The following is a 16,857-nucleotide window of genomic DNA, read 5'->3' on the forward strand; positions in this document are numbered from 1 at the left end:
TCGAGGAGTGGAGGCAGTGGCTGGAGGGAGCTAACCACCCCGTTACCGTATATACAGACCACAAAATTTGGAGTTCTTGGCCCATGCTCAACGGCTGAATCCTCGTCAAGCCAGATGGTCCCTTTTCTTCAGCCGCTTTGACTTCATCCTCAAGTATCGGCCCGTAGAGAAGAACGTCCGAGCGGACGCCTTGTCCCGCACCGCCCAACCTGAGGAGGAAGAGGAGCTGCAACACATTCTGGACCCTGCATGTGTCCAGCTAGCACTCACCTCGTTAAACTCAACAACAAAAACCATAGTACCCAAGAGACTCCGGAAAAAAGTCTTGACTTGGGGTCATGACTCCTTGTCCGGAGGGCATGCAGGTAGAGAGAGAACGCTAGACCTCATAAACCGCTTTTATTGGTGGCCTGGCCTTTGTCGGGATGTCTCACTCTATGTTAACTCTTGCCCCACCTGCGCCAAGCAAAAACCTCTGATTGGTCCTCAGAGGGAATTATTACAACCATTGCCCGTACCTACGGAACCTTGGACCCACATCGCCACCGACTTTGTGGTGGATCTAGCCCCTTCTCAAGGCAAGACTGTTGTATGGGTCACCGTGGACCGCTTCTCTAAAATGGCCCACTTCGTGCCACTGGCCAAACTACCCTCTGCAACCGAACTGGCTTTGTTATTCACTCACCACATATTTCGCATCCATGGCTTGCCTCAAGACATTGTCTCAAACCGAGGCCCGCAATTTACAGCCAGATACTGGAGAGCCCTATGCAAGAAATTTGAAATACAACTTAGCTTCTCCACCGCCTTCCACCCGCAAAGCAACGGGCAAATGGAACGAATGAATCGTTCTCTAAAGTTGTTCTTAAGAACTTTCACCAATCACAAACAAGATAATTGGGTAGAATTGCTACCCTGGGCGGAATTCGCCTATAATAATCAAGTACATGCAGCGACGGGAAGGTCACCCTTTCAGATCGTATATGGAAAGCAACTCAAGCCACCTTTGCCAGTACCAGTACCGGTCTCCTCGCCCGCAGCCCAGCTAACCGCCCAACAATTGGGTAAACTCTGGATGTCTACCCAACGGAGGCTCTGTAGGACCGCACTCATCACTAAGCAGTACATCGATCGACATCGAAAACCCGGACCCACCTTTTTACTTGGAGATCAAGTGTGGCTCAGTACCAAGAATATCCATTTGAGACAACCCTCGAAGAAGCTGGCACCTAAGTTTTGTGGTCCCTTTCGAGTGGCAGAAAGAGTAGGTCTGGTGTCCTACTGTTTACGTTTGCCCACCACCTTACGTATTCATAACATCTTTCACGTCTCTCTCCTGAAGCCAGTAATCCTCTCCAGGTTCCATCGAAGACCACCAGACTCTACCCCTGCACCCACGGCCGAGGACCCCACCATTCAAGTACGAGAGGTTCTGGATACTCGTTTCGCCAACAGACGTTGGGAGTATTTGCTTGCCTGGGAGGGATGTGGGGATGAAGACAATACTTGGAAACCTGCCCGCAACATCCTGGACAAATCCCTTCTGCGACAGTTCCACGCTGACCACCCTGACAAGCCTGGGCCTTTGAAGAGGGGGCGTAAAGGGGGGGGTACTGTTGCGGTCCCGGTCGCTAAGCTAGCGACCGGGTGCTGGAAGGCCTGCCTGGTCGCATGGCAGTGGCGTCTCCCTCGTGGAGACGCCGCCGAGGCCTGGTCGACTCCTCCCCCTGCTGGGGAACACGCACGCGCGAGGCCGCAGGCTTTGTAGGTCCAGCACCCGGAAGTGCTGAACCGCCCTCTTCCTGATGTCAGACGCCGGCAGAGATGGACTCTCTACCTGGGTAACAACAAGCTAGGTGGAGAGAACATTGCACAAATCTCATCTTGGAGTGAGTTTCCTCACTCCGTAGGTCATCAAATCTTCACAAGAGACCACTGTTCTGTTTGTACATCTCATGTTGAATGTGAAAGTGGCCCCTAACCCCCTACACTAATACTTAACCCTCACCTCGAGTTACTAGGTGGGCCTCCCATAGGGATACAAATACCTGTCTAGGGAGGTGGCACTATGGTAAGGTTCTCTCTCTCTCTCTCTCTCTCTCTCTCTCTCTCTCTCTCTCTCTCTCTCTCTCTCTCCATACTGAAACAGGCCTGTCAGGAGACATCGTGAACTGCAATGTAGCCCAAATTGCACTAATAGTGCAACTTGCGATACACATGCTTATTAGCATAAGGTACACAAAAAAAATCACCTGCACAGAAGCCAGGTACAAATGACCATGGATATGTTGCATATTTGAAAGTGAAAATATGCAGGTAATTTAATTTTGAAAATTGGTGCAAGTCCATGAGTAAAAAATATTCATGGAATTTGTCCTAGCTTAGAAAACTTCAAAATCGCCCCCCCCCCCCCCCCCCAGGGGAAAGCAAAATGATGACTTCAGCATGGATTAATGAGTTTAAAGGAACCAGGGTAACATGCATAGAATGGCTGTTTCAACCCTAAACAGAACGACTGCATTGGGCTTGCATAAAAGCTAGGATAACATAAATGGACGTTCCATGGTTAAAACCTAAACTTTATTGAGTAAGGAGAGGATGGAATATTAGGACAACAGACTCACTAATTCTGATGGACATGATGATTATTACAAAAGTTGGTAATAAGACAGGGAAGGAGATCTAGGTATTGGATTAAGTTTTGGGTCTTGTAAGAGTAAAACTTGAGGATGATATGGAGGTAGTGGAGGCCAGCATTTTAAACATATTTTGGGCATGGTTGGGATGCATATGGAGGGTAGTACTTAGTTAAGGGTTTAAGTGGTCAAGGTGGGTGAGGGAGGGAGGAATGGTGTTAGGTAGCAGAAGGGAATTCATGTGCTCATCTACTCAAAAGAAGACGATTCTCAACTAGACATACTGGATAGTCCAATATAGTCTTTATCTATTATCATCTACTATGTTACTGTAAAACAACAGTAAATCAGACATGACAGCAGAAGAAGATAGAGAAGAGAAACAAACCAATATATTTGCTGTCAGCATACAAGGTGGGAAAGCAATGTCAAGAGAAAGCAGATATTGGAGGTATGATAGAAGCTATCAAGAAGACAAATGATAGTGGGTGCCAGGATCATGAACTGCATTCAGAGTGAGATCAGTAACAAAAGCAGTTTTTTTGAGCCATGGAGTGATATAAGTTGATGAAAAATTAAATGGGTGACGGCATTTTTAATTTGTGGATAAACTGGGATGAAGAAAAATCTATACTTACCCTGGCTGAGTATCATTTGTTACACAGTGATAGGTAAAAGTTCCGAACATCTGGACACCAAGGATTCCATAAAGAAGAAGGAAAAAGAGCAGAAAAATAGATACACTCCAAATTTGTTCTCCGGAACGTCTGGGGAAAAAACAATCAAATTGACACCATCAGGCTTACAATAATAAGGAGAAAGATATGTGTATCTTATGTCATTTTAGATTGCCTTATATTATTTTTTAATTTTTACTATATTTATATGCTTTCCAAGATATGAAATATTGAAAAGAATTTTATCAAAATAGTCCATATCTGACAGTATGTCCATCCATCCGTTTTAGGAACAAAATAACTCTTTACAGAAGAGTTGGGATGTCACCAAATTTTGCTTGCTGGAAGAAAGATGAATTAAACGCTCAGAAATATCACAAAAACTCTTCATTGCTTTGTTATTGGGGGGCAGTTGCTGTGGAATTTTGACAGAGGGAAAAAAGTGAAGCAGCTGGCAAAGGATGGCTCCTTTCAAGATTCCAAGCCACCTACCGTCGTCCACCCTTCCTAGTGAACATCTCCAACGCATACACATTTCACATCAACACCTCCCCACACACAGATACCTGCACACATACCCTCATGCACACTTCCACACACAAATTGCCCTTACTTACAAGCACACACACACACCAATGACACTCTCACACATGATAATCCCACATACAAACACAAAACACAGAAACACACACACATCCCTTCACACATACCACACTGAATCTATATATAAACACACATATACGATGCCTCAGTATATACACACACACACACACACACCCAAAACTATGCATACCAAAACACACAGCTCCACAAATACCCACACACACACACAACTACACCACCTCACAACCCCATACACACTCTCATCCTAGACACTTTCCCACACCACCCCAGGCACACTGGGGTGGTGTGGGAAAGTGCACATTCTTCCATACACCCCAATGAAATCTTCAAACTCACCCTCACACACAATTCCCAAACAAAATCTACACACATGTATCCCCAAACACCTCACATACACATGCACACATATATCGCCACACACCACCCCCACACACATTCTCCATGACATCCCAAATAAATACACAACTCTCCACTCATTATACATGCACTCGCCTCACACAATCTCCCACACACCAAATACACTTAAACAAACTTTCCCACACATCCCAAGGAAACTCCCCAATCCAGAACACATGTATACCCCAAAACACAACTCATGCACCACCCATGCACACTGTCCTACACACACATGCATGCATTCATACATAAAATCTCCACACACTCAGACATTTCTACACACACAAATATGATGCCAAACATCCCTACATGCTCACACCTCCTACAAAAAAATAGTACCTCAAACTCACAGCTTTTCCTCCCACAGAGACACACTTAGAAACACATACTCATATACTCCATACACCGTTCCACATGAACAAATACACAAACACCTCCAAATATACACTTTTGAACCCACATACCCATACAAACATGTCCCACACAGGCACATATACACCCATAACACCTCTTCACACCTATAAATATTTCCTCATGCCTCAACACACCCTCCCCCATACACGCCTACACACATACCCTCATGCAGATTTCTACAGACAAATTGCCCTTACACACAAGCACATACACCCATGACAAACATGATAAGCCCACATACAAACACAACCACAAAACACAAACACACGCACACACTTCCAAGCCCAGACAGCAGAGGCGATTCAATACTAGTCTGCTTGCTGATGTAAAGTTTGCGACATTTGTTACTGAGCTCTGTGATGAATATTTTCAGTTTAATTAGTTTTAATGATGTTTCCCCTTCTGTTTGGTGGGATGCTTTTAAAGCTGTCTTACGATGAGCCATTATTAATTATTCTGCCAGAAAAAATAAATAAAGGTGTCGAGAGTTAGAGGCCTTGGATATTAAATGGCTAGCGTCACAGCATATACATATGCAGGCTAATTCTTTACTGTTGCCATTACAGAAATTAAAGTATAAATACAATTTTTTTCAGAGACAACAAGCTGGAATATTGCTGGTGTCTCAAAATCTAAGTATTATGCGGGTACCAATAAATACAGGCATTTACTGGCACAATATTTAAATAACAGGAATCCTGGGGGTGGGGGTTAAAGCATTATCTGTTGCCCAAGGGATCCTACAGCAATTTCTATTCTGCTTTGTATACTCCAGAAATTATGATCTCTAGAGAGAATTTACCTGTATTTCTGCATAATTTGACACATCCTATTGTGTTAGATGCTGACTGGGATTAACTTGCTGGAGATATTACTGTCAATGAAATAGTCATGTCTATTCAAGCTTTATCTTCTAAGAAAACCCCTGGTCTGGATGGATTTCCAATTGAGTTTTATCAAACTTTGCCTGCTCTAAAACTCCAAGTTCCTTTTCAAAATTTTTTAGATACTGGACATGTAGGGAGTTCCTTTATGGAGGCCAAAATTATTCTGAAGAAACCAGGGAATGACCCATTATATGTTCAAATTATACACTAATTTCCTTAATTAATATAGACTGTAAAATATACGCCAAAGTCCTTACTACTAAGTTGAGTACGGTTTTAACCTTCATTATGTATAAGGATAAGAATGGGACCTGGTTGAATCATTTAGCTTCCAATAATTCAAGATTGTGTTGCAACATCTTGTCTGTCCTGACTGAGCACCCAATACCTATGGTTGCTCTATCTTTAGATACCAAAAAGGCATTTGATAGGGTAACGTGGGGATATCTTTTTGAGGTTATGAACTGATTTGGTTTTGGTATATCGCACGATAGTGCACATTATATGCTTATCTCATATCACATCACCTTATTGCGGTTTAGTAAATTAAGTTTTCTCTCTGGACAGTGACTGAATGTAGACTTCTGTGTGTCCTGGCCAACAATTTCTCTCTCTCCTTCTTTCCTCCTGCATACCAAGACCCCCACTGCATGCCACCTACACAGTGTTTTGAAACAAAGGGTAAAACAAAAATGTACGTGGCAGGACTAAGAAATGGCAAAATTACAAGAGAGATGATCAGAGAGAAGAAACATCTGAAAGCCCAGTAAAGGAACACAAATCCAGAGTAGCAGGTCAGGATTTATATTCCACAGATTCTGATGATGATCCCCTGAATCTGTTAAAGTAGTGTTACTTGATTCATTGAAACAACGTGATATTAAAAGGGTAGCAGAGAAGGCTGGCCCTATGCCTTATAATCCAAGTGAATGGTGTAAATGGGCTACAGATATGCTGACACACCACGGTCTAGGGAAGCACAAATGGAAAAATTCTGAAGGTCATGCATCTGGTTCGAGGACCTCATTATAAATTTGGTTTCCTTAAGAATCTCTCCAGAAAAATTATTTCGCTTGAACCAAAACCCCTCATGCAATAAGGGTACTAGCGCGTCCAAAATACGTGTCCAATCCAGCACGCAGCTAATAGCGCTCATCACATGTAAATTCATGTTGATGAGGCTATTAGCTATTACCCCCCAATGCAAAAAACAAAAAAAAGTGCACCCGACACACACATTTTTACTCTTAAAAATTAACACCTGCTCCGGAGCAGGCGTTAATTCTCGAGGAGACCCAAAAGTAAACAGAAAAGCAGAAAATACTGCTTCCCTGTACTTCCTCTGACTTAATATCATGACAATATTAAGTTGGAGGAACTGAAAAAAAGGAGAACCGGCAAAAAAAAAGAAAAAAAAAATGTCGCCAGCGGTCAGCTTAGGAAAACGGATGCTCAATTAACAAGCATCCATTTTCCTAACCCATGGCTGTGAACAGTTTAGGAAAACGGATGCTCGTAAAATTGAGCGTCCGTTTTACTAACCTGCAAACAACCCGAGTCGAAGAGGCGCTAGGGACGCACGATTATCCCCAGCCTCTCCGTTTTACCGCGGCAGCCCATTTAAATATTAAATCAGGCACCCAGGAGAGGTGGATCATTGCGCGTCAAGAGAGCGGGCACTCAATCACGAGTGCCCGTTTAACAAGCGCCGATACTGCATTAGCCTGAAAGGAGAGAGGGCAAAGCAGAGGACATTTTAAAAAAATATTCCCCAAGATATATTTCCTTTCATGAACTTAAAGAGAGATGAGTTAGAAAAATATTTTTTAAAAGGTGTACAAGAGAAACCCCTGTTAGAGCAAGACAAATCGAAACTTGATTTGCTGGCAGCCCAAGACAGATGTAAATGCAAAAGGCTGACAACCAGCAGCGCTAGAAACATATAACTCAATTGAAGCCATATGTTTAATGTGTATTTATAGATTTCTGTTTTCAGACCAGACTGACTGCAACACTGCACTGGTGTCTGCACTCTGCAAAAAGGTTTTCTATGGAATGGCAAACCCTAAATTGATTTTTTTATTATTATTATTATTATATTTTATTGATTTTATCAACAAGGCATGTAATGAAATAAGAAAACCAGAAAATAACTCTTTGAGGAAAATACAACATAAAAGGGAATATTTTATTATTTCAGCCAACATTATAAGTGAGAAAGGAGCATATAAACTAAGGCAACTTAGAGGAAATGAAGCAACAATTTACATATGAAACTGAGAAGAGCAACTACACCATTTCATCTGCCATAATACCTCATTATGGCCTAGATTCATCAAAATGCTATAAATATAGCAGAACTAGTGCCCACGTTAAAAAATTTTTTTATTTATTTGTTGAGTTTTATATACCGTCATTCGGTAAAGCCATCATAATGGTTTACAAGGTTTAACTTGCAATACATTTAACAATTAAGCAAAAAGTATAACATTATGCATATTAAACACACATGAGAGACCTCCGATTACAAAGATATTAACTAGAACTAGCATTACGGATTGCACGAAGGGGTGCACAAAGGGGAGTGCCCCTTTAGCGCGCCCCTTCGGCACGCAACGCACGGCGTGTGACGTCTGGTGTTCCGGCGCCATTTAACGGTCTAGCGCTGTCATCGGTGACATCGCAGGGGGGGGGGGGGGGCGGGTCTCCCGATCGGGGATCTTACATGGCCCTTCCCTTTTCAGTTCCAGGTGAATTCTTACTTTGTTTTTCTTTTATTCTCGTGGCTATGGGTGCTGCAGGGTGCCCGATGGTGGTGGTGGGTGTGGTTAGGAAAACTGTAGAGTTACTGCATCGCATAGATAAATATCACAGCACACAGCACATTATTGCATTGCACATTTTATTGTTAATGTGCACAGTATATTACTGCAAGTTGTAACACATACCCTGCAGCTCTTATTGCAGAGAGAGTAAGAGAGAGAGACAGTGCCTCTGTATAGAGAGCCTCTGTATAAAGTCAATGTGACATGCTATGAACGAGTCAGGGTACATGTTCAACATGAGGCAGGTTTGGGGGGGGTGGGTTTTTTTGGGGTGCAAGGGGATTAGGCACCCTAGGAACCTTCTGCCTTGTGCCCCGCCCCACATTCGTGCTGCCACCCCTATTGGGGGGCGCCGACCCCTAATGGTCGGTGCCCTAGGCCCAGGCCTAGTTCGCCTACTGGTTCCGCCGGCCCTGACAGTCATAGGAATTACCTGCCAATTAGATATGACTGATTAATTTTTATCATTTGAATGAATGAAGGGTACCAGCAAGAGGAGCTGATTTGTACAATGCAATTGAGACTGCTTTGTAGTAATCAAATCCTCTTGTTGGTACCTTTCATTGACTCAAATGATGGAAATTCATCAGATATCTAAATGGCAGATAATTCCTTTGACTGTGTACATAAAAGCACCCCCCAACCTGCCCTGGGTTGAAAGTGTACCCTCTTACAAGGGTGTGTATATATATATATATATATATATATATATATATATATATATATATATATATATATATATATATTATATATATATATATATATACACACCCTCTTACAAGGGTGTGTATATATATATATATATATATATATAGCATGTTACAATGACTCTCTTTCTATCTCTCTCTCTCTCCCTCACTCTCTCTCGTAGTTATTTGTGACCTTAAATCCCATGTTAGTGTATACATTGCTCTATCATATTCCTTGCTAGCAGACCCTTATTTATTGCGTGCAAAAAGGCCCTAACATGACTTGAAAAATGACCCTGTATACTAGTCACTTAACACTACTCTGCTCCTTTAGAGAATCTTAATACTAACTCTAGGATGCTTGCCCAACCATAGAAAATTTATCACAATCTTATTAAGCATACAAGAAAAGGAGGCAAGTAAGACCACCGGGATCAAGGGAAAAAAAATATAAAAGTCAGGGAATCCAATTCATCCTGATCACATTAACTCTCTCTAACCAACTCAAAAATAAATGTTTCCATTTAAACACATCCTCCTTAATACTCTTTTAACAGAGGAACATAATTTAGTCTGTAAAGCTCTTTAATTTTAGATGAAATCCTGATCCCAAAATATTTCATAGTATCTTCTGCCCACACCACTGGACAAGAGTAGCATTGATGCAAAACTTTTTCCATGAAGTGACATAATTTCTGACTTTGTAATATTAAACTTGTAAACAGAGACCTCGCCAAAAAAAAGGGTCAGTTTTTCCAACAAGGCAGTTATGGAGGTGTTTAAATCAGACAAAAACACAAGAACTTCATCCAGTACTTGATGGAAATGAATAGCAGATATATTCCCAGCTTGTCTGATATGTTCAGCCAAAGGCTTACTACTAATGCAAAGAGCGGCGCTGACAATGGGCAGCTCTGCCTAGTTCCTCTATGTAACAAACATTCCTTGGAGAGCTCTCCATTGACCCTAATTACATTCTTTGGGGGAAACATAAATCGCCTCTATCCGGTGCCAATAATGAGGACCAAAACCAAACTTCTCCATTAGAAAACTCTGTCAAATGCTTTTTTTTTTCTGCAATGTATAAAGCTGCTTACTGAACCGTGCTCTGCTAAACCTGTGCCAATACGTGCAGGTCTGTGCGAGCAGCGAGGCAGCCGCAGGATATTGGCTGGTCAGCAGAAAATGAAGTTCACGGAAATGGCCCACATGAGACATATGTGTGTGGTGTGTGTGTGTGGAAATCAACTACAACGTAAAGTGCAGATACTAATAAGAGATGATTGATATCTTCCTGCAAAGTGTGGTGAGATGATGGAACTAGACGAAGGATAAGTTGCTATCCCCATTGCTATCCCCTCCTACTCAGTGTCCCCCCCCCCCCCCCCCACCGCCCTTTCAGAATTTGTCAGTATTATTTACTCGTGTACAGCTAATTCAGTTATATTTTGCACTCACTCCTATGTTATGATTTTTAATAAGTTTTTTGTATTTACCTTTCTGATTACTCTCTGCTTTCTCTCCGTTCCTTTTATGTCTCCTTCTCTTTCTCGCCCCCGGCCCGTTCTACTTCCCTTTCTTGCCTGCTCCCTGTTCATTGTAATTTCCCTTCTTGAATTAATTGTAAACCGGCGTGATGTGTGCTACGAATGTCGGTATATTAAAAGTAAATAAGTAAATAAAATAAATAAATAAGTATCTGGATACAAAAGAAAGAGAACAATGTTGGGTGCAGGTGGCCTAGGGAAAGGAAGCGAGACCAGAATGACGCATTTAGAAAAGATCAATACTTGGCAAAGGAAATCAGAAAAAAAAAAAAAACAAATGGATAGGCAAGGATGAGACTAAGGGATCTAGTGACTTGCAGAGCCTGTACTCCTCCTTCCCAGACACGCATATTGCAATTGGCAATCATTTATTGTCCATAATAAACATTTTACTAAATTTCTAAAATATCTCCGAGTCTCATGTCTGGTATATTGGGGCTAAAACCATACATTTTTGTGATCCCCAGGGGTGCTGTTTCCTGAAAGGGCCAGAAAAAGGCCTGTTTTTCTCCACAGGACAGGAGAATATTGGAATTCCCCGAATGGGACGAACAGAAAGTGCAGTTGAAAGTATGTAAAGCAATACCGAACGAAGACAACTCCATAGGATCAGAGATTGTAAGTATAATCATTTTTCTGCTTCTTTATAAACATAAGTTTTGCTTAGCTACTTGTAGATAAAGGTGTGCTATTGATTTATTCTGTTATGAGGATCCCCACTGGTGCTTTAGCTACTTTTTGGGCATATACTGAAAATTGATTATGTCTGACCCTAATGCTAAGTTGCCCATAATAATCACTGCTGCTATGATATCTTTCTTGATTTTTAATTTCGCGTGTATGGGTCTGGAATTTTTTAGTAACATTACTTGCTTTGATGAGAAAGGTTGTATTTTAATAAGACATCACAAATGTTCTATGGTATTTTCTAGTTCCATGAGTTCTAATACTTATATGCGTCTGCTATTTCAGTCAGCTAAACAATTAAATATAACTGGTTGTTTGGTTTGTTCCCCTTTATCCCTATCTATGGAAGCTGGTTTGATCATTTTAACTAATCGTCCTGTCCTACTACTCACTACCCTTCAATGTGATACGCCTTGGTGTGGATCATATATTCCCTGAGCTAAGATTAGTCGGGCTATTTTAAATCCATATCCTGTCACTGCTTGCTTATTCCTTTCTAACTTTACTAGCATTTCTTTAAAGGACTGCAGCTGCGACTTTTTCCTCCTTGCCCTTCGTATATGTGGGTGCGTCCAAGTTTTGTTTCGGGTCCTAATTGTAACTCCCTGTTGTGGTTCTGGGATCTTACCTTTCAACTTTCTGCCTGTCTCTACCTAGGTAGGAAGACCCTTCCAAATGTTACTCTTACTTATCAGCTTCCAAGTTGGCCTATCTGTGGTAATGAATCTCACATTCCTTTATCTTCTGTTTCTTATGCTTTGGACAGTTGTGATGGTCTATATTGGTAACTACCCAAAGCATGTGTCATAAGAGAGCTTATGATATCCCATTACTTTTGCCCCTTGTTTTACTGGTTCAGGAAATATATGACCCTATGCATGCTGAAACCTCCTGGTCTAATCTGACTCGTACTCAGCAGGGACTCCCTAATTGCAATTCTTTGACACCTTGGTCCCGGTAGCTCCTATGTTTCTTCCTATAGTGCTTAATCATAAACTACACCATCATAAACTTGCTACTGATCAGGAGGCCGTCACCTGGGATCCCTTGACATATGCAGAGACGGATGGTCTTATTGCAGCCTCCGCTCTCATTTTTGGAGCTGGGCATAGCACGGACCAGCTCACCACTAGTATTCTGCATCTACAGGCTATTGTAGAGATTTCTAAGAATATACTGCTGAGGCCTTAAAACATACTGCCCTTCAGTTACGTGAGATTACTGAAACCCACCCAAGGTGGCTTGTGCCATACTTTAAGGACTAATTATGGTCCTCAGTATTGTGTGGAAATTGCTGACTGTACTCCTATCATCCTCAATTTAACCAAACACGTTGCAGAAAATTACAATTTACCTTCCGGCTGGCTAGCCAACCCCGAGTAGCGCAAACCCCTTCTATCACTCTGAGAACAAGTGAAATGCTGTGGTACAAAAATGCTCATCTATCTTGCCATAGGCCTTGGTGGTTATATAATTTTAGCTTTGTTTGTGGCTTGTGTCAAAGCTCTACCAAATCATATGATGGTCCACCTTTTGCCTGTAACTGAACCAGTTCCAATGCTATCACCTCTTCCTTTTCCCCCTATACCATCATTATTTGATGATTTTCCTCCAGAAACTTCTGCTATTATCTATTCCATATCTATTCCATTGTTCCTACTCATGCTCCCATATATGCTGAATCAATGTATGTTCTTGAAGCTTATTCCTGTATCTTACATGGCTTAGAAATGCAGGTTTAAATCTTATGTGTATATATATTAATGTGTATATTTCCACATTTATATTGCTTGCAATATTATTAGTAACTGAGAGACTGTTGTAGTGAGTCTCTTGCATATTATGTTTCCTTTCCCAAACGTTTCTCGATGAAATATTTTGGTTCCTGGCTCATTAATTGGATTTACCACTCGGTGATTCTAAATTGGATTTAGTTTAACTTTGGTTGGTGATAACATTGATTGACTTTCTTGAATTGCTTGTTCCTGCTCTGCCTCTGTGTATACAGGGGGAAGCTTATCAAATATATAATTACCTTCGGCTAGAGTCCTTAATTAATTTCAGATCTTTTCCCATATCCTTGCACATAGCTCTCAGCTCAACCAGTACTTGCCCATCTCTTTAGAAGCAGTTGGCCTGCTGCCTGCCATGCTTTCTCCAGTCTCAGCAGCTCCTTGGTGGTAATAATCTGTTATCTGAGCAGCTATCTCTCCTATCCAACTGGTTCATCGGGAGCCCAGCCCACTGCTTTAGGGTCGGTTTGATATATGTCCCCTCATATACTACCTGTTTAAAAAATATTTTTGACATTCTGTTTATAAGAATCTTTGTTTGCATTGAATTGGAGTGGATTTTATTTATTTATTCATTTATTGGCGAGTGTCATAATCGTATTGTTCTAACTTTACATTTGATCCGCTTCCGTCTTCATATGACGTTTGTAATGTTGTCACAGCTCCTGGAAACTACCAGATCAAGGTTAACATACTGTGTTAAAATTATTGCTTGCATTCGTACGCAATAAGTTTTACCATTTATTTCACGATGCGGTGTGATTTTATCTTTTCATTTTTTATGGTGAACCATCTATTAATTTGTGAACAGTTAGATGAGTATGTTCTTTAGGAAGGTATATAATAGCATGATAACAATGATATAAGATGTTAGCTTTGCGCTCTGCATGTGAAAGAATTTCAGAATGAAGGCATTCAGAGTTTGAGTCTAATTAATGTATGAGTTCATCTTCTATTTATATCAACTCCCGATAATCATGTTGAGCAAGTGGAGTTCATTAAGTTAACTAAGAATTTTTGTCCCATAAGAATCGCATCAATACTGCTCACACAAGTGATTTATGAACCACAAGTGACAAATCGGAATTCGGTGTGTTCACTCATGTTCCTTCATCCTTGAAAATCAGCAAAAGTATATAGAGCCAAGTTTCTGGTTCAACAAGGTACAAGACTAAGTTTTATTATCCTTATACACTATGTTTTAATAATTATATATATTGATCTTCTTAATAATACATTTCAATTCATATTTATTTTTTTATTTTTTTGTTTTTTTATTTGTTTGTTTTTTTGTTTTTTGTTTTTCTCAGCTTCCTTTCACTACAAAATTTGCATGTATCAGCCATATGCTGTTTGATGAAGTGCATTATGCATTGTGATAATTACTATAGACCATGTTCTTTGTTTTCACTCTTCTCTGTAGTTTTTCAATTTATTTTTCAGATATTGGTATCTGTACTTTCAAACACGTAGTTTTTTATGTAACATCTTCATTTTATGCACACAAAACATGAGTTGTCCCCTTGTTTAAACGTTTGTGTATTTGTATTATTTAATATATTCTTTTAATATAATTTTTAAATATGTTTTAAATCATATTTATATGTTGATACAAATATTTATGTTTGTGTGTATTTTTAATTGTTTATATTTATGTGCCACAGCCCCTGAGGCAGCTCGGCAGAGCGAAACTCGGCCAGAGTCGGGCAAAGTTTCAATAAAGTCCATTTTAACCGATCCATCCTTTCATTCTTCTGCTGTCCGCCACATTGGATCGGTTACCGGTTTGTTTCCTTGGACCATCCCTTTTACCGGATATGTCCTTTTCACCTTGGAAGGACATACTTAGTTACGATGATGGCACCATTAATGAGATGCTCCCTCCAGAACCTTTTTTTAAGGACAATGAAGTCTTCGATGATTTTCTACAGAGATGGGAAGAGGCAATTAATTTGAATAAAGGTGTGGTCAGAAGTGGGCTACACGCCTCCACCCTACTTGACTACTGCAGGTACAAGAGAATCCCAAGAGGCTTAAGGATTAATAAGCCCCCGAGTATGTACCAGGAAGACTCGAGCTTTATGAACAATTGGGAGGCTATACTTAATAAGTGCTCCCTGGACCTAATGATCCTCATTATAAAGACGGCAAAGAAAAGAGAAGAAAAACTCCAAGCTGAATTGGATGAACAATTGCAATACCTTAAAGAAAAAGATTTGTGCTTTAATGTTATCTTTCAGGACTATAAGACTAACTTAGATAAGTTCATCAAGGAATTAAAAAGTGACAAATATGAAAAATTTAAAAGGGACGAGAACGATTACAAGAATAATAGCATATACTCTTGGCATAGACAAAATAAAAATTATAAATATAACTATAGATCCAAGAATGACGTTCTCCCACAAAGGCCCAACATTAACAAATACAGACAACCACAAGACACAGATGATCCCGTTCCTGTCAGCCCCAACATAGATAGGGGGGCAAAAAGAATACGTAGTGAAAATGGAGATTACATTGATCCATCAGCATCACTTTTCAGCACAGCACAGGATCAAATTCCACCCAAACCTGTGTATCAGGTTTTTCAGCTTGGCAAGATATGGAAGAAGGACAACAAAATAACGGTTCCAGAGAAAAACTGGGAGACACCTCCAGAGAGAGGGAGGGGGAGAGGAAGAGGGAGGGGCAGGGGCAGATCATTCTACAATCAGAATCAGAAATACCAACACTAAAAATTCATAAATCTGTAGTTAATATCTCCAACAGAGTATTAAATCAAGAGGAGTTAGCAGTCCTGAACAAAGGATTATCTTTTGTGCCCACAGGGAATTATAATGCCTTTAATACAAGGATTGATTTTTTTTAAATTCACAAGGCGACTAAAAATCATGGAGATATTTTCTACCAAACCAATTATGACAGACAATTCCATAGTGAGACCTAATAGTAGATGGATGCCAGGTGGTCCGACTAATCCTATTTTACATACTTTTGAGACCCTTGTATTAAAAGAAATTGCAGAGAAAGAAAAGAATTTCAAATATAAACATAATATCACACAAGGTGAGAGAAAGGCTTTGAGTTCCTTAGGTCAAGACACCACTATAGTCATAAAACCAGCAGACAAAGGTGGAGCAGTCGTAGTTATGGATAGAAACAAGTACATATCTGAAATAAACAGACAACTTGCTGACACAAATTTTTACAAAGAATTGTCCAATGATCCTACAAGTACCATCAAAAGAGATATAGAGAACATCTTATCCATAGCTGAGAAATATTTGACTAAGAAAGAAACTTCTTTTCTCAGAGTCGTTCATCCAGTCACTCCTATCATTTACATCTTGCCCAAGATTCATAAATCTATTTCGGATCCACCTGGCAGACCCATCATTTCGGCGAATGGTTCACTTCTAGAACCAATCTCCATTTTTGTAGACAAATTTCTGAGCCCCTTTGTACCAAAGATACCATCATACGTAAGAGATTCCACTCATATGATTAATATTCTCATGGACTTGATAGTGGATAGTACAGATACTTTTTTGGCAACCATGGATGTAGATTCACTCTACACAAACATCCCCCAAGATAAGGCTATAGACATCATTGAAGAAACAATCTATGGAAGGAATATACAAACCAGGATACCGACTCAACTTATTTTAGAATTGGC

General features: G+C 40.5%; 1 protein-coding gene across 1 annotated transcript in view; it reads right to left on the reverse strand.

The window, feature by feature from the left end:
* Positions 1 to 16,857, reverse strand: part of NALCN (sodium leak channel, non-selective) — a 549,662-nt gene that overhangs the window by 472,466 nt on the left and 60,339 nt on the right. The window contains exon 6 of the mRNA XM_029603307.1: positions 3,275 to 3,403. Coding sequence (XP_029459167.1) covers positions 3,275 to 3,403 — 129 coding nt within the window. The remainder of the gene's footprint in view (positions 1 to 3,274; positions 3,404 to 16,857) is intronic.

This window comes from Rhinatrema bivittatum, chromosome 5 (assembly GCF_901001135.1).
Source record: "Rhinatrema bivittatum chromosome 5, aRhiBiv1.1, whole genome shotgun sequence".
Lineage (NCBI taxonomy): Eukaryota > Metazoa > Chordata > Amphibia > Gymnophiona > Rhinatrematidae > Rhinatrema > Rhinatrema bivittatum.